This window comes from Peromyscus eremicus, chromosome 16_21 (genome assembly GCF_949786415.1).
Source record: "Peromyscus eremicus chromosome 16_21, PerEre_H2_v1, whole genome shotgun sequence".
NCBI classification, from domain to species: Eukaryota; Metazoa; Chordata; class Mammalia; order Rodentia; family Cricetidae; genus Peromyscus; species Peromyscus eremicus.
Genome location: NC_081432.1, coordinates 24126515 through 24153423, shown reverse-complemented (window position 1 = coordinate 24153423; position 26909 = coordinate 24126515). Strand labels below are relative to the sequence as shown.

General features: G+C 48.1%; 1 protein-coding gene across 1 annotated transcript in view; it reads left to right on the top strand.

Moving 5' to 3' along the window:
- The window catches only part of Npffr1 (neuropeptide FF receptor 1), a 32689-nt gene that overhangs the window by 2530 nt on the left and 3250 nt on the right, over window positions 1–26909 (top strand). The window contains exons 3-5 of the mRNA XM_059243907.1: window positions 14069–14099; window positions 15493–15837; window positions 24683–24782. Coding sequence (XP_059099890.1) covers window positions 14069–14099; window positions 15493–15837; window positions 24683–24782 — 476 coding nt within the window. The remainder of the gene's footprint in view (window positions 1–14068; window positions 14100–15492; window positions 15838–24682; window positions 24783–26909) is intronic.

The following is a 26909-nucleotide window of genomic DNA, read 5'->3' as shown; positions in this document are numbered from 1 at the left end:
CGTGAAGGAAGCTCTGGGCTCTATCCTCCAACAACTCATGAGCTGGACTTGCTAGTAAATACCTGTAGTCCCAGCATTTGGAAAGCAGAAGCTACATAGCAAATTCAAGGCCAGCCTGGGCTAAATGAGAAGGGGCTCTAGCTGCTGCTTGCCCCTCTCTACTGGTTGAAGGTTACTCTACTCTGTAAGTTCTGGGTTGTTTCTGCTATGGCTTCAAAAAGCAAAGTAGAGAGACCCTAGGTGTAGACAGAATGGGACATTGGAAATATGAGAACCCCATTGTCCCAGCTGACACCTCTGGGCTAAGGGGATATGGCATAAAGCAATCAAATGCATTATCCCAGCAGGTGTATCCCAGGGTGTTCCCGTTCAGTGATGGTCCCTCTGTCTTCTGTGGTGCTCGGAACCGTGCACGTCTTTAAGAGCTAAAAACAGAACAACAAGAACACTTTCCGAGCTGGGGCTGGGACTCAGCAGTCAAGCACTTGCCTGGCCTGCCTCAGGCTCGAGGCTTGAGCTCCAGTTCAGCAAAACAAACACAAATTTCCAGGGGGAGGGAAGAAAATAATCTAGTGTTCATTAGGAGCTGGTGTAAGAGCAAATCACAGCAAATTTCCTGTCTTGGGAGGTAAACAGATGGATTACAGCAGTGTTGCATGAACTGAGGAGAAGTCTAGAGGGCTGTCAGCGAGGAGTGTCATTAAAGCCTTGATAGCAGTTTCTGGGTGCCCGAGAGGGGAAAAAAGAGGCATGCTTCGCACATCTGTAGCTAGAAGCCCAAACAGGCATAAGGCCCGGGGAAATGGCTCAGTGGGTACGGGGGCTTATGGCACAAGCCCGAGCACCCGAGTTCAGACCCTCATCACCAACATAAAAGCTAAGTGCAGAGGTATGTGCCTATAACCTCAGTGCCACGAGGAGGGAGGAAGAAGCAGATCCTGCGGGCTTGCTGGCCAGATCGGAAACGGTGAGCTCTGGGTTCAGTGCAAGACCTGTCTGAAAAAGATGACGGTGGACGCCAGGTATGGTGGCGCATGCCTTTAATCACAGCACTCAGGAGATGGAAACAAGCAGATCTCTATGAGGTCCTCGAGTTCCAGTCCAGCCTGATCTACATAGCAAGTTCCAAACCTGCCAAGGCTACGTCATGAGATTCTGTCTCAAAAATAAAAGGAAATTGGTAGATAGAGGAAGATACCAAAGTTGAACTCTGGCCTCCACAGGTTTGATTCCTGGCTAGACTGTAGAGAATTTTTTAAAAATGTATTGTGTGGGTGTGTGCATCATAGCTGTATTCAGAGGTCAGAGGACAAGAAGTCAGTTCTCATTTTCCTTTTTTTTTCTTTCCCCCTGAGACAGGCTTTCTCTATCTAGCCCTGGCTGTCCTAGAACTTGCTAGGTAGAACTTGCTTGGCTTCGAACTCACAGAGTTCTGCCTCTATCCCCTCACCCCAAGTGCTTAGGATTAAAGGTGGGGACTGCCACACTCAGCTATCCCTGTTCACTTTGACCTGGCTTCTGGAGATCAACTCAGGTTGCCAGACTTGTGTGCAAGTGCCTTTCCCTGCTGAGCCAGCTTGCATGCCCCAGAGGTGGAATTCTTGAGTAGCCTGATCAGAACTATGACCTGGAGGGGACTCTGAGGCCTCAGAAGCTTCCTCCTAACCCCTGAAGACAGACACTGCAATCTGCAGAGCCCCAGCCTCGTTCCTGGTGCCGCTGGGTGCAAGATGAAGGGCTGAGTTGGAAGAGAGACTGCATCCCACCCTGACTCCGCAGATGCAGTGGCTTTCTCCTAGGAGCCCCTGGCAGCCTTCACAGCTAGCCTGAGTGAGTTGAGACACTGAGCATGTAGCATCCATGAGGCCCTGGGTTCAGTCCCTAGCACTGAATAAAACTGGGCTTCATGGCACACACCTACAATCCCAGCTCTCAAAGCAGAAAGATCAGAAGTTCAAGGTCATTCTTGGCTATATACAGAGTTTGAGGCCAACTTGGGCCACATGTGACTCTGTCAGAGAGAGACTGAGAGACAGAATATACTTCTGCCCAGCCAGGTATGTTGGCTCCAAAACAAACAAACAAACAAACAAACAGACTCCAAAAGGTCCTGGCTCTGAGAGCCTGGAGGGTCCCGGGGAAGCAGCCGTTCAGTGCTGAGTGAGGGAACATGGTTAGTTTCTACCAGTTCTACTTAAACGGCACGAACATGAAAGACACAAGCTCCGTCTCGGCAAAGCCTTTTGCGGCTCTCATTAGCAACCGAAATTGCGTCGAGAGTGATGCACTTTCAGATTTCAGGGTTGACTTCTTTTGAAATGCAAATGTCTCAGAGACTCAGCCTAGAGAACCGTCCTGAGCCATTTCCTCATCCAGGGAACAAGTTTATCAAAGTATTTAAAAAAAATATTTATTTTGGGTTTTCATGAGACAGGATTTTTCTACATAGACCATGGCTGTCTTGGAACTCATTCTGTAGACCAGGCTGGCTTCGAACTCCACCTGCCTCTGCCTCCCAAGCACTGAGACTAAAGGCATGCACCACCACTCACCGTGCTGTCTTTTTTTTTTTTTTTTTTTTTTGGTTTTTCGAGACAAGGTTTCTCTGTGTAGCTTTGCGCCTTTCCTGGAACTCACTTGGTAGCCCAGGCTGGCCACGAACTCACAGAGATCTGCCTGGCTCTGCCTCCCAAGTGCTGGGATTAAAGGCCTGCGCCACCACTCGCCCTGCTGTCTTTTTTTTTTTTTTAATTAAAAAATTATATGTGTCTCTGTGTGGCTATGTACATATGAGGGCAGATTACCAAACCCCCCACGCCAAAAGAGGGTGGTGTCAGACCCCCCACCCCCCAGCTGCAGCTCCAGGCAGTTAGTTGTAAGCCCCACCCCTAACCCCAGGTGGGTGCTGGGAACCTGACTCAGGTTCTCATGCTGCTGCCCCCTGCTGAGCCGACTCTCCAGCTCCACCAAAGTCTTTCCTAAACAAAATCCTGCTGAGAAGTGAGAGACAAGAAACCCAATGGGGACCAGGACACAGAAGCTCTGGGTGCGGACACGTGGTAAGGAAGTGGAAGAATGGATCCCAAAGAACTAGGTTTTCCTTCTTGGCTTCTTAGCTGAGCCCAGAGTGGCTCCGGTTCTGCCTCTGACCACTGTATCTTCCTGCTTCAGGCAGTGCTGTCTTTGTTTTGTGACGAGGTCTCCTGTTGCCCAGGCTGCCCTCAAACTCACTATGTAGCTGAGGATGACCTTGAACTCTGGATCCTCCTGCCTTTACTTTCCCCAGGGATGAGGTCACAGGTATGCACCACCATACCTGCCTTGAGCGATGTTTTACATGATCCTTGTGGCATTCATGATGTCAGACATGCACCGGCATTCGGAAGTCCAGGCCCTCTCCTAATTACTCAAAGAGCCCTAATGGGACACTTGAGGGCTTTAGAGGTGGCCTGATGGACTCAAAGAGGATGGGACACTATGGGAGGTGACAGAGCGGGGGGGGGGGGGGGGGGGGGCGGGGGGGGGGAACGGGGGGGGGGAACGCTCAGACTTGAAGCATGTCCCCCCACGAATCCTGAGGTCAAGTAGGGGCAGAATCCCTGTACTGTTCCACCCTGTGCCCTGAGAGCAAGTCTCCTTGTCTTTGAGCTTTGATTTTTCTGTGAAATGAAAAGAATTCTTCCCTGGTCAGAGGTAGTTGGATAGTGCATAAGACACATGTTTAAAACTGGCAAGGTGATGCACACCTCTAATCCCAGCACTTGGAATGTGGAGGTAGGAAGACCAAGAGCAGCCTAGGCTGCATGAGACCACCCCTGCCCTTTTTGAAAGGGCCAATAACCATGAAAAGAACAGAAAGCAGAGCCCGTGTAGGGCAGCTAAAGCACTACTTGGAGGGAAATTCATTACCCTCAGAACTGGGGACCATTCATTCACCATCTCTGTGTTCTAGGTCATACACTAGATAGTGGTGGCCTTTGAAGATGAGTAAGGCTTGGCAGCTGCCTCTAAGATGTGTCCAGTGTCGAGGAAGGAAAGAATCTTCTGTATGTAGCAGCACTAGGACGTGGAATAGGGTGAGCAGTGTGGTATTGAGGGATTGAGCAGGCTGACCCGAAAGAAGTAGCCATCACAGAGCCTGGACAGGAAACTATAGATACACAGGAAACTATAGACAGACAGGAAGCTATAGACTGACAGGAAACTACAAAGCATGTTCAGCCTGGCCCAGAGCAAGCCAAAGGATGGCAGGTCTCCATCTCCTTTAAGTCTGTTCCACCTCTGCTTACCTTTTTAAAAAAATTTTCATTTTATTTTTTAATTGTGAGTATCTGCATGTATGTATACTATGTGTGTGCCTGGTGCCCATGGAACCCAGAAGCAGGCAATGGATGCCCTAGAACTGGAGTTACAGATGGTTGTGAACCAGTATGTGGGTGTTGAGAACCAAACCCAGATCCTCTCCAAGAGTAGCAAGTGCTCTTAACCACTGAGACACCCATCTTTCTAAAGTTTGGAATCCCTTTCAAGGGGCTGAGGGGATGTGCTTAATATGTGAGATAAGAGCAATTCCGTTTCCGGGAGAAGTAAAGGACGTGAAGGGAGGTGTTTCTGAATACAGGTGTTGATGGTGAAACAGCAAACACACACCAGAGAGTTGCTAGAAGAGAGAGAGAGAGAGAGAGAGAGAGAGAGAGAGAGAGAGAGAGAAATGGAAAGGCCCCGTGTAGCCGGGCAGTGGTGGCGCACGCCTTTAATCTCAGCCCTCGGGAGGCAGGGGCAGGCAGATCTCTGTGAGTTCAAGGCCAGCCTGGTCTACAGAGTGAGATCAAGGACAGCCAGGGCTACACACACACACACACACACACACACACACACACACACACACACACACAAAAGAGAGAGAGAGACAGAGACAGAGACAGAGAGAGAGGGAGACAGAGAGGAAGAAAGAAAAAAGAAAGAAAGAAAAGAAAGAAAGAAAGAAAGAAAGAAAGAAAGAAAGAAAGAAAGAAAGAAAGAGAGACAAAGAAAAGGCGGGGATTTTAGCCAGAGAAGCAGCTCTGCAAAGCCCATTTCAGATGGAGCGGGTTCCTTATTCACTTCGGCCACTAGATGGGGACTGGGCTCTGGGAAGGTGCGTGTCTAGGGAACTCAGGGAAGCCCTATTATTCGCAGGTGCCCTAGAATGGTAATGGCTTTGCTATAGGGAAGGACATGATTTGGGGGCCTCGGGACTCAAAGGCACTTAAGGACCGTTTGTTTACGAGGCCTTGTTACACCTGCAGTATCGAGGGACCCGGCTTGGGGCAGGCGTGGCCGAATCACTCCCATCTTGGGTGGTTTGTCTTTTCCCTCCACCAGGATGGATGTGTCTTCATCTTCAACAGGGGTTGGTCAGCTGGAGGGGGCAGGGCCTGATCTCCCCAGGTGGTTGATGGGGTCTAACTACCGCAGGCCCGGTCCAACAAGGAGATAAAAGGGCTTGCTTGGGGCTAAAGAGGGGCCTCAGTGTAAGAGCAGTCAGTGGCTGCTCTGGCTTACGATCATCCACAACGGTGGGGGGAGGGCGCCCTCTTCTGGCCTCCGCAGGCACCAGGCACTCAAGTGGTGCACAGACACACAGGCACACACATTTAGTATGGTACTCCAGTCATCTGCTCAGGTTTGTCAACGCCAAGGATTTCTGAAGGCTCACTTGCTTTTACTTACTGTCTTAGTTAGGGCTTCTGTTGCTGTGAAGAGACACCATAACCACGGCAACTCCTATAAAGGAAAATGTTTCATTGGGTCTGGCTTACAGTTTCAGAGGTTTAGTCCATTATCATTATGGCAGGACATGGCAGCATGCGGGCAGACATGGTGCTGGAGAATGAGCTGAAAGTCCTACAGCCTGATCTGTAGGTAACAGGAAGTGAACCTTCACACTGGGCATGGCTTGAGCATATATGAGACCTTAAAGCCCACGCCCACAGTGACACACTTCCTCCAACAAGGCCACACCTCCTAAAAGTGCCACTCCCTATGGGCCAAGCATTCAAACACATGAGTCTATGGGGGGGCATTCCTATTCAAACTACCACATTCCACTCCCTGGTCCCCATATGCTTGTATCCATAACATAATGCAAAATGCATTTAGTCTAACTTCTAAAGTCCCCATAGTCTATCACAGTCTCAACAATGTTTAAAAGTCCAAAGTTCAAAATTTCTTCTGAGATTCATCCAATCTCTTAACTGTAATCCCCTATAAAATAAAATAAAATAAAAACAGATCACGTGCCGGGCGGTGGTGGCGCACGCCTTTAATCCCAGCACTCGGGAGGCAGAGCCAGGTGGATCTCTGTGAGTTCGAGGCCAGCCTGGGCTACCAAGTGAGTTCCAAGAAAAGGCGCAAAGCTGCACAGAGAAACCCTGTCTCGAAAAACTAAAAAAACAAAAAACAAAAAACAAAACAAAACAAAAACAGATCACGTATTTCCAACATATAATGGCATGAGATATACATTACTGTTCAAAAAAATAGGGAAAGGAACATAGTGAGGAAATACTGGACCAAAGTAAGACTAAAAACCATCTGGGCAAACTCCAAACTCTGCATCTCCATGTCTGATGTCAAAATGCTCTTTGGATCTCCAATTCAGCTTGTTGACTGCAACACACTTCTTTCTCTTGGGCTGGTTCCACTCCCTGTTAGCAGCTTTCCTCGGCAGGTATCCCATGACTCTGGCATGTCCAACATCTTGGGGTCTCTAAGGCAATCCAGGCTTCACCTTCATAGCCTCAAGCAATGGCCTCTCTGGGCCTCCATGCAGGGATAGCCCTGCCACATGCCTGGCCTCAGTGATTTTCCCTAGTCTCAGAGGGAGACTCCATAACCCCTTTCTTGTATCCTTGACTCTAAAGCCAGAACCACGTGGCCAAAGCTGCCAAGTTCTGCTGCTGGCTAGGGCTGGAACATGGCTCCCTTGTTCAAGTACATCTTCACCAGCTTTCGGTTTACCATGGTTTCCTTCATTGTCCTGGAACTTGCTCTGTAGACCAGGCTGGCCTCAAACTCAGACATCTGCTGGCCTCTGCCTTCTGAGTACTGGGGTTAAAGGTGTGCCACCACACTTGGACCTAAAATATTCTTTAATTCCTTTTCACAAGTTGGAAGCTTAGAGCTGGGTGGGGTCTTGCCCTGAGGTCACTATTCCCTTTATTCTATTTCTTAATCTGTTTATCTCCTTGAACACAGGACTTACCTCTAGTCTACCTCCTGGTGCCCCTTCCCTCCTCAAATTGTACACTTTGTATTTTCCCTTTCCCAGTTTATTCCTTTTCACTATAAATCTTCATTAGAGTGAACACTAGTAACCACATGACAGAGCCTATACTAGGCTGTTTTGAGATTTCCTTTGCCAGTGCAATTAATCCAAAACTCTTCACTTTCGCCTCAGGCAGACTTTTTGGACAAGGGTAAAAAGTAGCCACATTCTTCACCAAAATATCACAAGAATGAGCTCTAGGCAACATAATAAAATTCTTCTCGGAAACCTCTTGAGCCAGCTCCCCACAGTTTTTCACTCCCAGCACCACTGTCTTCCATGCTCCTACTAGTATGGCCCGTTAAGCATCACTTAAAGCATTCCACTGCTTTCCTAAACCACAGTCCCATAGTCTGTACTACTCCAAACAAAAAGCATGGTCAGGCCTACCACAGCAATACACTAGTCCCTGGTACCAACTTCTGTCTTAGTTAGGGTTTCTGTTGCTGTGAAGAGACACCACAACCAAGGCAACTCTTATAAAGGAAAACTTTTATTTGAGGCTGGCTTACAGTACAGAGGTTTGGTCCATTATCATCATGGTGGTATGCAGGCAGACATGGTGCTGGAGAAGGAGCTGGGAGTTCTACATCTTGACCCTTAGGGAGCAGAAGAAGCAACTGTGAACCACGCTGGGTATAGCTTAAGCATATGAGACCTCAAAACCTGCCCCCATAGTGACACACTTCCTCCAACAAGGCCACACCTCCTAATAGTGTCACACCCTATGGGCCAAGCATTCAAACCCCTCAGAGGCCCAGGATGATCAACTTAAGTTCCCTTATATTAACCAAGATGCCGAGATTGCAAGCAACAGATGCTGGTGCCAACTTGACCAACCAGAAAGTTCTAGGAAGGGGGTTGAATGGTCATCCAGTAGACAGGAAACCTGGGTTACTAGGACCCACAATCAGATCCAAAGCAAATGAACTCTCATTGGCTATCATTTGTCTAGGCATGGGTGCAGACTTCTGATTGACAGTCCCCCCAAATGCTGCATGCAGGAAGAAGGGCTGGAGCCTCAAGGGAAAACTCACCGTGCTCCAGGAAGGGGGCGGGGTAATGGATATAGAGTGGTTGGCACCCTCTCGTGCTGTTCCCCTGAAAGTGTGTGCTCTGTTTAGAGAGGATCCAACACATTCAAAGACCATAATTCCCTGCTGGACAGGAATCATTTCATGCCAGAACAAGAGAAAGCCTTTGCAGAAGTGCATCAAAGTACATCAAAGACTTTGGGGACACCCCCCCCCAAGTGTTAAAGCCTCACTAAAGCTTGGTGCTCGAGGGCAGAAATGTCACAAGTCGGTGGCTCTCAAATTACAAGGGACTCATCAGAGGACCTTTTAAAGAAAGTATTCCCCGGGGTTGGGGATTTAGCTCAGTGGTAGAGCGCTTGCCTAGCAAGCACAAGGACCTGGGCTCGGTCCTCAGCTCTGAAAAAAAAAAAAAGAAAAAAGAAAGTATTCCCAAATGCCACCTCCAGACCCAAGGGGGGTGAGGTGGCGTAGAGGAAATGCCTCCTTAAAATCAAGGTGATTGTGGTGTGAGTTGGAGAGCCAACGACATCATCCATATTTTATCCCATGTTTCCATTTCCCTGTGATCAGAAGAGTCAAAATCAAGGGTTAGAATGAAGGAAACCAAAAAAATCATCTGAAGAAACGCCACCCCCCAATGGACAAATACTGTCATTCAAAAAAAAAAATCATCTGCATTTCTCATACACACATTTTATATGGGATTAAATTAGTGCATGTTTATACTATTTTGTGACCACCAGAACTCGAGGTCAATATTTTCCCCATGCTACTAGACCTCCTTCTAAATACCATGATAACCCCCTCTTCCCGAAGTGGAGTAGCAGGTCTGGGAACCAGTCACTGGTGGAGGCTAGTGCCCCGCCCCTGCTATGCGCAACCGCACTCCAACCTCTCCACGCACCGCTGTCTCTGCCAATCTGACTGATGAAAAGGTTACACTGAGTTCTCTTTTAAAGGGCACCTCTCACATTGCCAATGAGTTTGAACTTTTTGTTTCAAGTGGTTATTAGCCATCTGTCCTGTGCTGTGCTCCGTGACTTTGGCAGCCCCTAGTGTGGCGTTCCTCAGGGGTTCTGGTGCCCGGGTTCACCGATAGGCTCCCAGAGGTGATATTGAATTGATCTGGGGCTGAACTCCCTTGTGTTACCAGGACACACCGGAAGGTATCGCCAATGATGGTTAGGAAGGCTCTGAACTCCAGGGCACACTTAGACTGGAGCTGGGCTGGGCTCCTTCTTTGGACTTTGCTTCTTGTTCACAGGTCTTTTGCTGCTACTTGGCTGCCATCAGAGGACCTGGCATCAAGTGAACTTGACCTCTGACCTCTGTCTAGTGTAGTAAGAGGGATCTGGTTCCTAGAAGTAACATGATCTACCCTAGGCCGTGGCCAGGAAATGCTTTCATTTTTTTTTGTTTGTTTGTTTGCTTGTTTTGTTTTGACAGTGCCGGGGATTGAACCCAGGCCCTGTACATGATAAGCAAGTACTCTACCATCGAACCATACCCCTCTCTAATGCTTTAAAATTTCAAACATGGCTGGGACCCAGTGATAGAGCACCTGCCTAGCAAGCATGAGGCCCCAGGTTCAATTCTCAGCGCTCCAAAATAGCAAATAAAAATACGGACTGGGGAGATGGCAACAGGTGAAGCGCTTTCTACAAGCATGAGGGGGACCTGAGTTACACCCCGCCCCCCCCCCCCCCCCGAATCCACATGAAAAAGCCAGGGGCTGTGGCATGCACCTGTCACCATCTCAGTGCTGGCGAGCCAAAGACAGGAGGATCCCAGGCCTTGCTGGGCAGCCAGTCTAGCCAAATTGGCAAGCTCCAGGTTCAGCAAGAGTAGAGAGCAGTTGATGAAGACACCTGGCATTGACCTCTGGCCTGCAAACTCATATACATACATATGTGAGTGTGCACACACACACATGTGGACACATACACATATAACAAAGAACAGATAGGAAGGCTGGAGAGATGGCTCAGTGGTTCAGAGCAGTGGATGCTCTTGCAGAGGACCCTGGTTCAGTTCCCAACACCTACATGGTGGGTCACAACCATCTGTAACTCCAGCTCCAGGGGATCTGGCACCCTCCTCTGGCCTCCTCAGGCACCAGGCACATACTTGGTATACATAAATACATGCAGGCAAAACACTCTTACACACAAAATAAAAATAATTTTTTTTTCTTGGGATGAAAAATGAGTAACAAAACAGTTTGTTGATTCGTGCCCCCTCCCCGCCTGCACCAGGCTTTCTGGTTCTCTGGGTCAGGGATAAGGCCTGAGACTCTGTGAGGAGTTCCATGTGATGCCGGTAGTTAACAACCACACTTTGAGAGACTCTGTGCTCTGACCTCTTTAGTCCAGCTTTTGCTGGTGCAGGTGTGACCTCCTATGCCTATCAGGGTACCCTAGAGGCAGCCATCATTACATCCTGAGGCTTCTGGGAAACTCATCCAACTGGGGAATGTAATTGGGTTCAGCGGATGAAAAGTTCACAGGATGTAATCATAAGGGCAGCTGCCAGGTCCCAGAAAGGCTGAGTGGGGAGTGTTAATGAGGTTCTGGCTGCTGGCGTGGGACTCAGACTGATGGAGGTATGAGGGCTTTGGGTCAGAGGAAATAGACAGGAATAGGAAGGTTTTCTTCTGGGATGATTCAGTGCTGGGAGCTGGGCTGTCTTGGGATGGATGCCCAGGTATTTAGACTTTAGAGATGGGCAAGGTCACTCCAAGACACTTCGACGGGACAGACTGGATAATGAGCTCATTTGAGGGCTGAGCAAAGGGAGTATGGGAAGCAGGCTAGGATCCAGCCTGAAACGTTTCTGGCAATTTCCTCTACCTATTTATCCACTCTGTTCTTACTGGTTGTTTATTGAACCATTTACTAGGACCAGGCGCTGACAAGGTACCAGAGACATTTCCCAACCAGACAGGGAAGCACGCGCCAATCCAGGAGATAACGCTTAAACAAGGGATGGGGAAAGACAGTGAACCTTAATAAATCATTGGCAGATTTACAAACAAGACCCAAATGAGGGATGCGACCGGGGCACCTGTTCTAAATGGAGTCATCAGGCTCAGCTTCTCCAGGAAGACATCAGAGTTGAGATGGGGAGGAGGAGAAGAGCAAAGGCCCTGGGGTCGGAAAACGCAAGAGGATGTGCAAGTGTCCAGAACTTCATGGGCAAAGGAGAAGTGGAGCTATTCAAGACCGTGGAGAGGTCAGCAGGGGTCAGAGCCTGCTGGGTGTTGAAGGCTGAGTTAAGGAGAGCCGAACCTAGTGGTACAGGCGTGGGATGTGGGGGCAGGAAGATCCAGAGTTCAAGGCTAAGGGCTAGAGAGATAGACGGCTCAGTGGTTAAGAGCACTTACTAGCCAGGCAGCGGTGGGGCACGCCTTTAATCCCAGCACTCGGGAGGCAGAGGCAGGCAGATCTCTGTGAGTTCGAGACCAGCCTGGTCTACAGAGTGAGATCCAGGACAGCCAGGGCTACACAGAGAAGCCCTGGAGAGAGAGAGAGGGAGAGAGATGGGGAGAGAGGGGGAGAGAGAGAGAGAGAGCTCACTTACTGCTCTTGCAGAAGACGCATGTTAGATTCCCAGCACCCACGTGGCAGCTCACAACCATCTGTAATTGACACCTTCTTCTGGCATCAGGCCAACTGTATGCACATGCTACACAGACATAAATGCAGCCAAAACACTCACACACATAAAACAAAAATAACAAATAAATCTTAAACAAAAATAACAATAACAAATAAATCTTAAACAAACAAACAAACAAATAAACCAGTTCAAGGCCGGTCTCAGCTACATGGTCATCATGGGTGTTTAAAAAGGGATCCAGTGAGGCCACCAGGCTCCCCAGACACACCTTGGCATCACAGCTTTAGCTTTAACTGCAGATTACAAGAACTCCAGAGCAGAGAGTGGAGCTTAAGAAACAATACCGTGAGGGGGCAGTCCGCGCCATCCAGCCCACAGGAAACCCCACAGACAAGCCACATAACCTTCAGGACAAATGAGTTGCGGGGACTGGTGGTTGGTGAAGAGACAGCGAAACCTGTGACTGGAGAGGCTGAGGAGTGACATCACCTAAGTGTGGTAGAAGGGGCAGTCGGTTTTTTTTTTTAATTTAAACTTTTACTTATTATGTGTATGTGTGATGTGTGTGTGTGTGTGTGTGTGTGTGTGTGTGTGTGTGTGTGAACATACATACTACGGCATGTCAATGGAGGTCAGAAGACACCTTGTGGGAATCAGTTCTCTTCTCCATGTGGGTTCCAGGGGTCAAACTCAGGTCATCAGGTTTGACAGCAGGCACCTTACCTGTCGGGCCATCTCCATGGCCCGGTTTGGTTTGGTTTTGTGAAAAGGTTTCATGTCGTCCAGGCTGGCCTCCAACTCAACAGGTAGCCAAGGATGACCTTGAACCTCTCATCCTGCCTCTGGAGGTCTAGGTTTATGGGTGTACCACACCTGGCTTGTGCGCTGCTGGGGATGGGACCTGGGCTTTGTGGACGTTCGCCAAGTACTCTACTAACTGAGCTCCCTGTCCAGCTCCTGGATCTCCAGTTTAAAAAAAATTAGATGTCTTCTTTTTTTTTTTTTTTTTTTAAGATACAAAACTATTTTTCAGTGAAAAGAAATGTTGGCTGGTACTTGCTTCAGAATAAGTGAAGAAGAGTCAGTGGTTGTTGAAGGTGGACAGTACTCACATGGGAGTCCTTTTTCCATTCCATCCCTAATGGCTCATTAAACTTTATACTCTCACATATATTCCCGAACAGTCTCTTATGTATATGTCTGATGTGTTTACATTATAGTAAAGGTGTTTGAGTGCCATTAGAGTGCTTGAAAGTGTGGGAATGTGCCGTCCCCTCTCAGTTCTTTCTCCGTCAGCAGACCCTCACCCCTGCCACACCCTCCTACAGTCCCCACTGGTCCCTGCAGCCCTGATGGTACCAGCTCAGTAGCCTGCTGCTCCCAGGTGTCTCCAGCCCCCAAGTGCTCACGCCCCCCCACCCCCCGGCCCTCCTGGGTGCCTCCTAGCCAGTGGCTGAGCTCTGGGCTCCATGGAAAGATCCCTCAGAGACACCTCATCCTCCAGAATGGGCCCCATTCTGTCCCAGAGGAAGACACAATGAACATTTTTGAGACAACACCATGACTCACCACAACTAATGACTTCCCAGAAGAGCTATGGTTGGACACTGGGCTGCTCCCTCCAAAGCAGGACTAGAAAAACATATACCCAGCCTGCTCCTGGTGAGAAACCTGTGGCACAGGGCACCTCCATGCATACTTAACTCCAGGGCTGGCAAGAACAGGATGCTATAGCTGTCTGCTATGGCAGGGCCTATTGGTGCAAAGAGAAAGAACAGGTTGCTACTATTGCCCGGAAGAGGAGTGTCTTGGTCCATTTTTCTATTGCTCTACCAAAATATTTAAGATTGAATACTTTATAAAGAATAGAAGTTAGTTTAGCTCATGGTTCTGGAAGCTGAGAAGTCCAAAAGCATGGCTTATCTGGTCAGACAGGACCCTTACCTTGCATCCTAACACAGTGAGGGCCTTGCATGGCAAACTAGAGCAAGCATGGGGCTGGAGAGAGGTCCCAGCCATTAAGAGCACTTGCTGCTCTTGCAGAGGATGGGAGTTCAGTTCCCAGCACCTGTGTCTAACAGCTCACCCATACCTCTTGTTCCAGGAGATCTGGTACCCTCTTCTGGCCTTCAAAGGTACACATGTTGCGCGCGCGTGCGTGCACACACACACACACACACACACACACACACACACACACACCAGTCTATTTAAAAATATAGAGCAAGCACTCTATCTCAGGACTCTTCTCATCTTGTGAAACCATCAGTGATGTCACAAGGGCCCTGCCCTATAACCTCGTGTAATTCTGACTCTCTCTCAAAAGCCCCACTTCCAAAGACCACTGACCCATGATTTGGGGGAATTAATATCTAGACACGAGGGTACATTGAAGGCACCATCAGGAGTGGTTCCCACAGGACAGGAGCTGTGTCTGCTGACAGCACTGGACCAGGCCGGAAGGAAGCCAGGAAACAAATCCTGACTCTTCTCTTGCCTTCCCACCTTCAGGGCCTCCCATTGGCTGAGTCTAACCAGAAGCTGGTGGGATGGGGTTCTTTAGGAGTTAGGCTCATGGACCTGGGGATAGTGTGTACTTGCCTAACATGCCCGGTACTTGCTCGGTCAATACTGTGCTTGCTTAACATGTACTAAGCCCTTGGTTCTATCATATAAACTGGGCATGCTGACACACGTAGTCTCAGCACTCAGGAGGTAGACGCAGGAGTGTGAGAAGTTCGAGGTCATCCTTGGCTACATGGTGAGTTCAAGGCTAGCCTGATACGTAAGACCTTGTCGCCCCACACACCAAGAGAGGTCTTCTAAAGGTTCCAAAAGATGAAGTGAAGGCAGGTGGAAGGAATTGATGGAGAAAGACCAACATGGTTGGAGAATGAGTCTTGGGCAGTGTGGGTGCAAGTTGGGGATAATTGGAAGGCCTTGATCAGAGGCTGGAGGACGGCTCAATGATCAAGAGCACTTGTTACTCTTACAGAGAATCTAGTCTGGTTCCTCGTACCCACACTGTGACTCACAACCATCCTCAACTCCAGTTTAGGGGATCTGATGCCTTCTAACTTCCACAGACACCAGGTACACACACGGCACACGTACATGTGTGCAGGCAAAACACTCATAAAATAAATCAAAAAGTTAAAAAAATAATAAAATCCTTGATCTGTGTGTCTAGTTGTCCTTGGAATAGTGAGGACAGTAATGAGTAGGCTTAGGGTCTGGCACACGGGACACAAAGAAACGTGAACTTTTCCTTTCTTTTCTTTGAAGGTCTCATTTGGCTGAGGTCAGTCTCAAACTCTCTAGGTAGATGAGGATGACCTTGACCTTCTGATCCTCTGGCCGCCACCTCCCAAATACTTGAATCAAAGGCATGTGCCACTACACACCCCTTTATGTGGGACTGGGGGATCAACCCAAGGCTTCCTGCGTGTGAGGCGAAGCACTCTGAATTGCGTCCCCATCCAAGGGTCGCCTTTCAGGGGTGAAGTCAGCCATCCCTTCCTGGCTTAGGTCCTGACTCTTGTCTTCCTTCGGTCCTAGACGAGCCCGCCCAGCCTCCCAACGGCAGCTGGCCCTCAAGTCGGAATGGGAGCGATGCCGAGGCTACCCTGACCGCCAACCTCACCTTCTCCTCCTACTACCAACACTCCTCCCCAGTGGCAGCCATGTTCATTGCGGCCTACGTGCTCATCTTCCTCCTCTGCATGGTGGGCAACACCCTCGTCTGCTTCATCGTGCTCAAGAACCGGCACATGCGCACTGTCACCAACATGTTCATCCTCAACCTGGCTGTCAGCGACCTGCTGGTGGGCATTTTCTGCATGCCCACCACCCTTGTGGACAACCTCATCACTGGTAAGTATGACCGAGGGGTAGCAGAAAGGCCCTCCCCTTTCACTTCCGCTGTCTAGCTGAAGGCTGAAGCGGAAGCTGGGAAGACAGGGGTCACTGAGCTGGCCTCTTGGCCAAAGGGCCACATCTCAGACTCTGACAGAGTTGTGGATGAGGGACCAGCCTAGGAATAACAGGTCTAATAGGTTAATCATCTTCTTTGTGCCAGGCATGATGTTACATATGGTTTGTACCTTATCTTAATTAATCCCCATAATGATCCAGCCAAGCGTGCTTTGTTATTATCCTCATTTTTACGGATGAGGAAATGTGCCTGGAGCAGTTAAGGGACTGGTCTGAAATTACATAGCGTGTCAGTGTCGAGGCCAATGTTCTCACACCCCTCTGTCTAATCAGATCCCCTTTGGCCCTTGGAGAGAGCTCTCGTGGGCAGAACTAGAGATGGGAGGAGCAGGAGGTGGGTGACTTTCTTCTGCAGGAAGACCTGGAAATCCACTCCTTTCACCTGCTCTCCCACAGAAGAAGATCCTGTCCTGTAGTTAATGAACTCCCAGTGGCTAGGGACCTCCAAGTAGGGACTGGCTGGCCACTGAGCAGAGATTGCATAGGAGGTCTTTAAATCAAACTAGACCATCCGCCTCTACATCCCCACAGTGTCTGAATGTCACACACTCTTCTCCGGTGATCAGCCTTTCTTGATGTAATATCAGAGTTTTTGAGGCTCCAGGCAGGGAGTGACCAGTTTACCAAGCTGTGGAGCCCCCTAAAGGTCTGAGTGGGAAGATTACCCAGCTCTTAGGGTTGCCTGAAGTTCCCAGAGGCTCCTACTTGGTCTGCATTCTCTCCTTATAGTGGCTTTACTGACCCAGCCCCCAGGGAGGGGAAGCCTGAGTTTTTCAGGTTCCTGGACCCTAGAGGGAACTCATGGAGAGCCTTCTGGCTGTGTGCCTGGTGGAGACTTTACTCACTGTGGAGCCCCTCTCCCTGCAGAGATGCCAAACACAAACTATTTCCTTCTTCTAGCACCCGTGGACAGTCTAGCCCACTCTAGTCCACCAGTCTCAAAAGGGTATGTACTGTGTGATTACTTATATGACATTTTCAAAAGTCAAACTGTATTTTCTGTCTCTAGAGAAAGCAAATCGACAGAATCAGGGAATGGGAGTGGAGGGTCCAATGATAAAGGAATGAGTGGGAGCTTCCTGGGGTAATACACGACTTCCATATCTTGAATGTGATGTGCATCCCATGTGTCCCTCGTGCCTGCAGAGGCTAGAAGAAAGTATCAGATCCCCTTGAGCTAGAGTGACAGATGGTTCTGAGCCACCCGTGGGAGCTGAACACAGGTCCACCAGATCAACGAGTGCTCCTCACCACAGAGCCGTCTCTCCAGCCCCTTGAAACAGTTTGAGACCTAAAGGGAAAGAGCAAAGCTAGTGTCGAATCCTTGCGTGTGTTTTATATTCCCCAACAACCACAGGAGAAAATCAAGGCCGGGAGAAAGCTTCCGAGTACTGTGAACCCATCGGTAGAGTTTTCCCGTACACGTTGTTTTCTAGGAGTTGGAACCATAATTCCGAGAAACACAACCTGAACGCTCAAATCTTGAGCGGTGGCGCCAGGTGTGATGATCTGTGTGGTGGTTTGAAAGAAAATGGCCCCTAAAGGAAGTGGTGCTATTAGGAGGTGTGGCTTTGTTGGAGTAGGTGTGGCCTTGTTGAGGAAGAGTGTCACTGTGGGGGTGGGCTTTGAGGTCTCCTACACTCAAGTTATCCCCAGGTCTATTCTCAGGCCACTTCCTGTTGCTTGCAAAATGGAGGGCTTTCAGGTACTTCTCCAGCACCATGTCTGCCTCCATGCCACCATGATGATAATGGACTGAACCTCTGAACTGTAAGCGAGGCACCCCAATTATGTGTTTCCCTTTGTAAGGGTTGCCGTGGTCATGGTGTCCCTTCACAGCAATAGAAACCCTGACTAAAACAATCTGTAATCCCAGAACTCAAGAAGTTGAGACAGGAGGATCACTTGTTTGAGGCCAGCCTGGACCACACAGTGAAACCACATCTCAAACAGAAAATAAACATCAACTGCAAAGCATCGCCATAACAGCAACAAAACAGACCACTCCAAAGGCCACTTTAACAATAAAATAGGCAATAATAGCACATATTTTTGCAAGCATAAGCACTCAGGTATACAAATGCCCAAATAGCGTTTGTGAGGATATAACAGCTCTGGGCAGGTAGGCTTTGTTCATAATGGGCCAAAGTGATGGTTGGTAATTGTATGCATCCCACTTTGTAACTGTAGGCACCTGGAATCCCATGGCTATCTTAGTCACTGTTCTGGCTGTGAAGAGGCATTGTGACTAAGGCAACTCTTATGAAAAAAAGGCATTTAATTGGGGGCTTGCTTACAGTTTCAGAGGTTTAGTCCATTATCATCATGGCAGGGAGCATGGCAACACCACATGGTACTGGAGAAGTAGCTAAGAGCTACATCCTGATCCATAGGCCGAGAGAAGAGAACTGAGCCGGCATGGGCTTATTAAAACCTCAGGGCCCACCCCAGTGACACACTTCCTCCAAAAAGGCCACACATACTAGTCTTTCTAATCCTTTCAAAGGGTTCCTCACCCTGGAATAGGGGGAGGGTATTCAAACCACCACATTGGCAGAACACTCAAGTCTTTTGGGGGGCTAGGGTGAATGCCAGATCTCAACTCTGTAATTCAAGCTAGCCTAGACCTGGCTATGTGATCAGGCTGGTCTGGCATGTGTGATTCTCCCAACTCTTCTTTCTGAGTTCTGGGATGCAGGTGTGTGCTACCACATCTGGCTCTTAAGATGTTTGACAGGCTCAATCACAGACCACCACTATATAGAATCTATATTAAAAACAGTGGCTCCAAGAGGTAAGATCTTGAGAAATCTTACTTCTTAACAAATGCAGACATAAAAAGGACATCTTGAGGGCTTGATGGCTCAGCAGTTAAGAGCAGTGACTGCTCTTCCAGAGGATCTGGGTTCAATTCTTAGCACCCACATGGCAGCTCACAACCATCTGTAATTCTAGTTCCAGGGGACCTGACATCCATGGCAAAGCACCAATGCACATTTGAAAAAGGAAAAAAAGGGATCTTGAAGTTGAGTGGTGGTAGCACACATCTTTAATCTCAGCACTCTGGAGGCAGAGACAGGCAGATCTCTATTAGTTTGAGGCCATCTTGGTCTACAGAGTGAGTTCCAGGACAGAGAATCCCTGTCTTGAAAAACTAAAAAGAAAGAAAGAAGGAAGGGAGAGAGGTAAGGAGGTAGGGATTGGTTGGAGCTGGAAAGATGGCTCAGCAGTTAAGAGTTAAGATCCCCTTGTAGAGGACTCAGGTTCAATTCCCAGTACCCAAGTGGAGGTGGCTCACAATCACCTGTAACTCCAGTTCCAGGGGGCTCTAACACCCTCTTCTGGCTTCTGCAGGTACTACATGCATACAGTACACATGCAGGCAAAACACTCATGCATAAATAAAAAAGATTTCTTTAAAAAAAGTTTGACGATGTAAAACAGTGAGGAGGAAAACTTTTAAAAGCAAAAAATTTCAACATATGAAAAGGAGTACTTCGGGGATCTATTATAGGCGGCTACACAGAGGTCGTGCCTTAGGGCTGGCCATGCCCACCATTGTCAGCTCTCTGCTGACGTCTTGGATTGCAGTGAATGAATAGTTGCTTTTTTTTTTTTTTTTTTTTTGGTTTTTCGAGACAGGGTTTCTCTGTGTAGCTTTGTGCCTTTCCTGGAACTCACTTTGGAGACCAGGCTGGCCTCGAACTCACAGAGATCCGCCTGCCTCTGCCTCCCGAGTGCTGGGATTAAAGGCGTGCACCACCACCTCCCTGCTTATATTCTTTAAGGGCACGGCTCTCTGTGGAGAATGCAACTCTTCCTCTCTTTCACAGCAGTCACTCCCTCTTGTTTCTTTTGTTTTTAATTTTTAAAGTGATATTTGTTTGTTGCTTTGAGAAGCATAGGAGTACATGGCACGCGCATGTAGAAGTCTGAGGACAACTCTGGAGTCTATCTCCAGCAGGTCAGAGAAACTGGAAGGAGATGTGGAGTTGACGGCTACACACCCACAGGAGACAGGTTTTTGAGGGGGGCAAAACATAATTCTCTTTTTATTTTTCTCTTATCCCTTTTTTATACCACCTAAGACAAAAATTTCTATGAAAGAAGAAATCACCTCACAACCACAAGTTACATATTTTCCAAAAACATATTAAAATCTTTACACAAGAAGAAACCACATTATGATCACACGTTATGTGTTTTTCTTAGAAGTCCACATGTAAACATTTTCCTTTGAATTATTTTTCCCACCATAACATCTTCACCCCAAAGCAATGATTCTTTTATTATTGATTAACTAAGTTCTAAGCAAGCCGAGCGTATTTCAGCCAGTTCCTTTGTACCGGCAGGCCGCTGTTTGAGGTTTCAGGGTAGCAAATTCTTCTCCTTATTCTCTTCTACAAAACTTTACTCAAGTGGTCCAGCTACCCATCTATTTTTCCTTCTTTACATACAATAGGGTCATTTAATTTCCTTTCACGGCTTTGTTTTTTCAGGGTGCACACCGAAACCCGTGATGAATTCTGTAAGCTGCGGGACCAAGGAACTCAGACCTAATCCTGGGAGCAGGGACATAATTTGATCATCTTTGATCATGATCCCGTTTTTTCCACAGGCAGAATCCATGGGTCTATGATGCGTGAAACTTCCTTGTTTTCATTTTCCATCCATGCGAGAGCAAGTCTCACATCTCTAAGGGTCATTGCTCTATAAAAATCTTCTTCGTTATGATCTGCATGTAAATTGCCCGGTGAGGAGTGGGATTTTCCCATGAAACAGTCGTACAATATACTAGATACAGTGGCATTGTCCCACTCAATACTTACATCATGCCCAATAGCAGCAAGCAAGAGAAGGCACAGAAGAAGCAAGAGGCGTTCTGGAGAGGAACTCCCTGGGGCTTTGCCTCTCCAGGATTCACCTGCCCGCCCATCCGCCCACCGTAGCTGTGCTAACCGGTGGCCGTACTCCATAAACTCCAATGCCAACTGCAGTTCCTCTGACGTGGCCACCGACAGACAACTTATGGCGGGTGGTGTAGATTCTCTTCGTCCACTGTGTGGGTCCTGGGAATCGAACTCAGGCTGTCACGCTTGGTGGCGAGCACTCTTAACCACTGAGCAATACTCCCAGTTCTTTTTTGTTGTCTTTGAGAAAAAGGTCTTATTTAGCCTGAGACAACCTTGAATGCCTAAGGTGATCTTGAACTTCTCCACCTCCCGAGTGTTGTAATTAGGCTCATGCCCTTTGCTCTCACGCATGTTTCTAGTGGTAGACCTTCCTCACCTTACCCACTCAGGCTTATACTCTCTTCTGAAAACATCCTTAATGTCACAACCAAACTAACATTTTCCAGGGTTCCAGGTACTCTGCCTGCCTTCCTGACATGATGCAAGCGTCCTGGGACAGCCTGGGCATGCTGCTGTGTCTTCCCCAGAGCCTGGCTTGACACCTCCATTCTATAGCATTTTCCCCCCTCCATGGAGCTTGAGGTTTTCCATTTGGGTTTTTAGGGTTTCAGCATTTAGGGGTTTAATATTTCTGGAATGTTGCTTTGGAGCATTTAGACTCGATCTTTATGGTGTTCTGGATTAAGACTAGCACCACTAATCTAGCCCAAGGTCGGACCCAGGATCTCGCGCTGCTTTTCATTGTTTCATTCCTTCCTTCCCTCCTTCCTCCTCCAGCCTCCGTACTGGAGGCTGGAATTAGGTGTCACTCATCCTAGGCAGGTACTTTATCATTAAACTACATCCTCAACCTCTTTTTTTTTTTTTTTTTTTTTCAAGATAGGGTTTTTCTGTAACAGCCCCGGCTGTCCTGGAACTCACTCTGTAGATCAGGCTGGTCCTTGAACTCACAGAAATCCACCTGCCTCTGCCTCCAGAGTGCTAGGATTAAAGGCATGCACTACCATCACCCAGCATTAATTTATTTGTGTGTGTGTGTGTGTGTGTGTGTACCCATAAGTGTAGGTGCCCATAGATGTCAGTCAAATCCCACGGTCCTGGATTTATAGGTGGTTGTGAACTGCCATGTGGATGCTGGGAACTGAACTCCAGTCCTCTGCAAGAGCAGCAAGTGCTCTTAATGACCGAGTCATCTCTCCAAATCCTCAGCCTCTCTAAAATTTTTACTCATGCATGTGTATGCATATGCATGCAATGTATGTATACATGTTCTCATATATGTGTGTGTGTGTGTGTGCATAGGTATGGAGGCCAGACGTTGACATCCTCCTGCTTCAGCCACCTGAGTTGCTGGGATTACAAGTCTGTGCCACCAGGCCCAGCTCTTTGAATTGTGTTCTTAGCTCCCACCGATCTGTCACAGATGCTGGGTCTGACATCAAAGAGTTTGGAAAATGCTGATCCACTATTTGCAATATGGGTTTCCCTGCTGTTTCCTCTGATGCCATGACCCATACAGCTTGGCTCCTCGGACCCTTCAGTGGGTGTGTTGAGGTGACTAGGACAGCTGTGAAGCGAACATTTCCCCTTTTCTTTAAAGATGGATGCAGTAAAGCTGGGGTCATGTGTGGTTCTCTAGCACTACAGATGTAACCCAGAACCTCATTGTGGTGTTCATTAGGGTCTGCACAGGAAGAGGGTTAGCTAGTCTCATTAGGGGAGCAGTCTCAGGCTATAAACATCCAGGAGGAGGAAGTCACTAGTCTTTTCATACATTGGTCAATTGTTCATAAACATTCGTGCTCTGGAGCCAGGCAGTGGTGGCGTATGCCTTTAAGTACCAGTACTTGGGAGGCAGAGGTAGGCGGATCTCTGAGTTCGAGGCCAGCCTGGTGTACAGAGCTACTTCCAAGACAGCCAGGGTTACACAAAGAAACTCTGTCTTGAAGAACAAAAAATTCATACTTTGACTCCCGAGGAATGCTCTGCCATTCCTCTTGAGCCTGGCTCATATGGGGAGTGGCTTTGCCGATGTCCCAGAGGTCCAAGCTCTGGCGCTTTGACCTGGCTGTGCCCATGTTAACGATGCACATTCACTCGGAACTTCCCCTGCTCCCTACACCTTGATTAGATTCAGTGTCGCCGCCGTTCAGGCGAGAGCAGCCTGGACATGTGAGAAGGCGCACGAGAGCGGTGCTTCTTGCTTGAGTCCGTCGGTAACTGCTGCCTCTCGGCTGTAAAGTCTCTACTTCCCCTCTCTTAATTATGAAGCACCCTGCGGGGGATCCTCCGAGACTACGCAAATGCCACGGCTCATTATGTTTTTGCACTAACTTCACAGGGACTTTACAGCTGCTGCCCACAACAGTGCTTCTCGTCCTGTTCGCTATTAATGACATTTTAATCCTCTGTGCTTACTAATTGGATCTCTGCTTCGTGGCTTTTAATCCAGCACTACTGTTTATTTTGTTGCTTAAACTGCTCTGGGTCTGGCTATTGGAAGCTTCTGTGTCCTTCCCATATGGTACCATGACGGTTAGAGTATTTCCTTCCTTCCGAGCTCCACAGAATGTTCTGGATCACCTCACGTTTTCCTTGCATCAGCCCTGGAATTAACTTGTCCTTCAAAAAGCCTTGTTTCCTTTGATTAGAGTATATTTATTTTTATTTTATGCATATGAGTGTTTTGCTTGCATCTATACACATGTACCACATGCATGGCTGGTGCCCACAGAGGTCAGAAGAGGACATCAGATCTCCTGGAACTAGAGAGTTATGGATGGTTGTGAGCCACTGTATGGGTGCTGAGGACTGAACCAGAGTCCTCTACAAGAGCAGCAAGTGGTCTTAGCTGCTGAGCCGTCTCCCCGTGCCAAGGAATACAATATTTAAAAACAAAGGTCTGACTTCCAGACCTTTGGGGTGTCTTGATTCGAGACTCTCAGAAGCAACAGAGTTGTGAAATGCATGCATATTGCCACAGAGTTCTTTGGCTCATGTCCTTTTTTTTTTTTTTTTTTTTTTTTTTTTTTTTTTTTTAAAGTCAGGGTCTCACCATATAGCCCTGGCTGGCCTGGAACTCACTACCCATTTGCTTGCATTTCAGAAACTGTGGTCCATGCTAATACTTCAGATTCCAGTCCAACATCAGAAAATTTATTTTAACAATACCTCATTCTTTATTTGTAGCTTTGTTCTCAGTGGGGCAAAAAAATCTGTGTTTAAGCTGGATGGTGATGGAGCACATCTTTAATCCCAGCACTGGGGAGGCAGAAGCAGGCAGATCTCTATGAGTTCAATGCCAGCCTGCTCTACAGAGTGAGTTCCAGGACAGCCAGAGCTACACAGCGAAACCCTGTCTTGGGGGAAAAAAAATCTGTGTTTATCTATATTGTGTTCACTTATTTGGTCGACTTTAGTATCCATATGTGTGATAATAATATATAGGCTGTGGATATATGATAATAATAATAATAATAATAATAATAATAATAATAATAATAGGATAATAATAGCAGGGCTAATGTGAGGAAAGAATGGCCTCCCTCCCGGGCTGGACAGTAGGATGGGGGGTGGTAGGGCTAGATGAACCTAAAGGTCATAGAGACAATCAGTTGTCAACATAAAAGCCATCTTCCTAAAGGCAGTGTCCGCATTGGTGAGGAATGATTGGCTCCTCAGTCATGGTTGTAATGACCCCTCATAGCATAAGGAGAAATGAGCCATGTTTCGAGGGGGGAGGTGGAGCTTGGCTTCCCTAGCTGGTGATCTGCATTGTGTTGGATAAGCGTCTTTCACCTCTGTCATTACAGGTTGGCCTTTTGACAACGCCACTTGCAAGATGAGCGGCTTGGTGCAGGGCATGTCTGTGTCTGCCTCTGTTTTCACGCTGGTGGCCATCGCCGTGGAAAGGTGAGAAATTTCCCCTGGGTAACTTGGGGCTGGTACTGAGAGAGCACATGCCTTTGGCACTGGACTAGCTGGAAGGCCACAGAGAAGGCCTGCTGAGGGTGCCACTCCATCCCTTTCTGGAAGGCAGAGGCCACTCCTGACATGACCTCGTAGTCATTTCTGGAGCTGGAGGCAGTCTGCATCCTGGGCATCAGGAATCCTACCTCTCCTTTGTTTGAGCCCTGGGAACCAGAGCTTGAGGAGGCTGTCTGCGGACGGGCTTAGTGGAGCTGGAATAGAAGAGTTTCTTTTTTTCCTGTATCCTATCTCCTACTTGCTGGTTCCTGAAAATCCTGGCTTTACTCGATCTGTATGTCCATCACTTCCGGTCACTCAGCCTCAGACTCCCGCGGTCTAGATTAAGGATGGTTCTGTACATGCGGCCAGGGCTGGAGCCCTAGGTCAGTAACATTCTGGACCAGTGAGTGTTTAAGCTTTTCTTCCCACAACACACAGTTGTGGCCCTACCCCAGCTCCTCACTAAGTCTCTGCCTTCCCCCAGGGACTAGGAGGTAGGCAGAACAGCTGGTGATGGCGTTTGTCCTTATCGCTGTCCCACTATGTGATGTTGGGTCACTCATTCAGCTACTTTGGGAAGAATTTTATCAGTAAAATGGTAAATGCCCTAACAAGAGGCTGGAGGCTTCAAACAACTTTGTTTGAAAAGTTCACGGACAGTTCTTAGGCCCCGGTCCAAATACCAGCTGCTAACAAGATTTCTTCCACATACACACTGTAATGAGTCATTTTCTGTCCCGACAGCCAGCTCCCAAATAATGACGTGAACTTATTAATTATGAATGCTTGGCCAATAGCTTAGGCTTGTTCCTAACTAGCTCCTATAACTTAAATTAACCCATGTATATTAATCTGTATTCTATCATGTGGCGTTACCTTTCTTCTACTTCTCACCTCCTGTTTCCTTCCCAGGTCTTATGGCGTCTCCTGTGCGCCTAGATTCCTCCTCCTCTTCCTTTCTCTCCCTGGAAATCCCACCTATGTCTCCTGTCTAGCTATTGGTTGTTCAGCTTTTTATTACACCAATCACAGCAATACACCTCACACAGTATACAAATATCCCACAACAACCCACATCTTCCTCCTGGTCTCTCTCTCCAACACCAGTCCTTTTCGGCTCTGCCCCTTCTAGAATCTCATGTTTCCATCTCCTTCCCACCTCTGCCCCTCATCAAACTCCATTTTGTGTTGATTTTGTTAGGTTGGCCTTGAACTCACATGTGGTTGAGGATGACCCTAAACTGTTGATCCTCCTCACTCTACCTGCTTACTCCTAGGCTTATATACCATCATGCCCCATTTTCCTTGCTGCTGGGATTAAGCTCAGGGCTTTGTGCATGCTGGGTAAGGACCCTACATGCCCAGCCCCAAACCCCTCCCCTGTCAGGGAATGATGAAGCTGGTCCCCCTTTCTACAAAGCTACTAAGTAATTGGGTTATGTAAGAAGCTCTCTCTTCCCCTAACTTTTTTTTCTTGTCTTTTTAGTTGTGAGTCTCAGTTTTTAATGGCTGAGCCATCTCTTGAGCCCTCAACCTTTGTTTTTTGTGTTGTTGTTTGTTTGTTTTGTTTTTCAGTCATTGGTGAATGACATGAAAAATGTAAAACCCCTCACAGTCACACTTACAATTTATCAAGCTCCACCTCCTCCAGGAAGCCTTCCCAAATGATCCTAGGAGTTTCTTCTACCTAGTGATTGCCATTGAGTTCATAACAGTACTTACAGGCTTCAGGAGTCAACTGTTCTCTGGAGAGTTCTCTAGTGTCTGATGCTCTGAAGCCAGAAGGCCAAGGTCGTTCCGGGTGAGGCAGTGAGGCTTGACTAGGCTGTGGGAAAGGAGATAAGTGCTTTCAGGTTGAGAGGGTGGAGTAGGTAGGACACAGGTGAATGAAGAAGAAAGGGCCTTTGGACAGCAGTGACTATCATACCTGTGTTCTAAGCAGGTTCTGTCCCTAAAGAGCCATGTGGACTTGTAAGAGAGCCAACCTCCTCGCTTCCACTCAAACAACTGAGCCCGACCCCCGCAGTCTTCACCAGGGGTGTCTCTGTTTTCTGGCACAGATGGATGAGG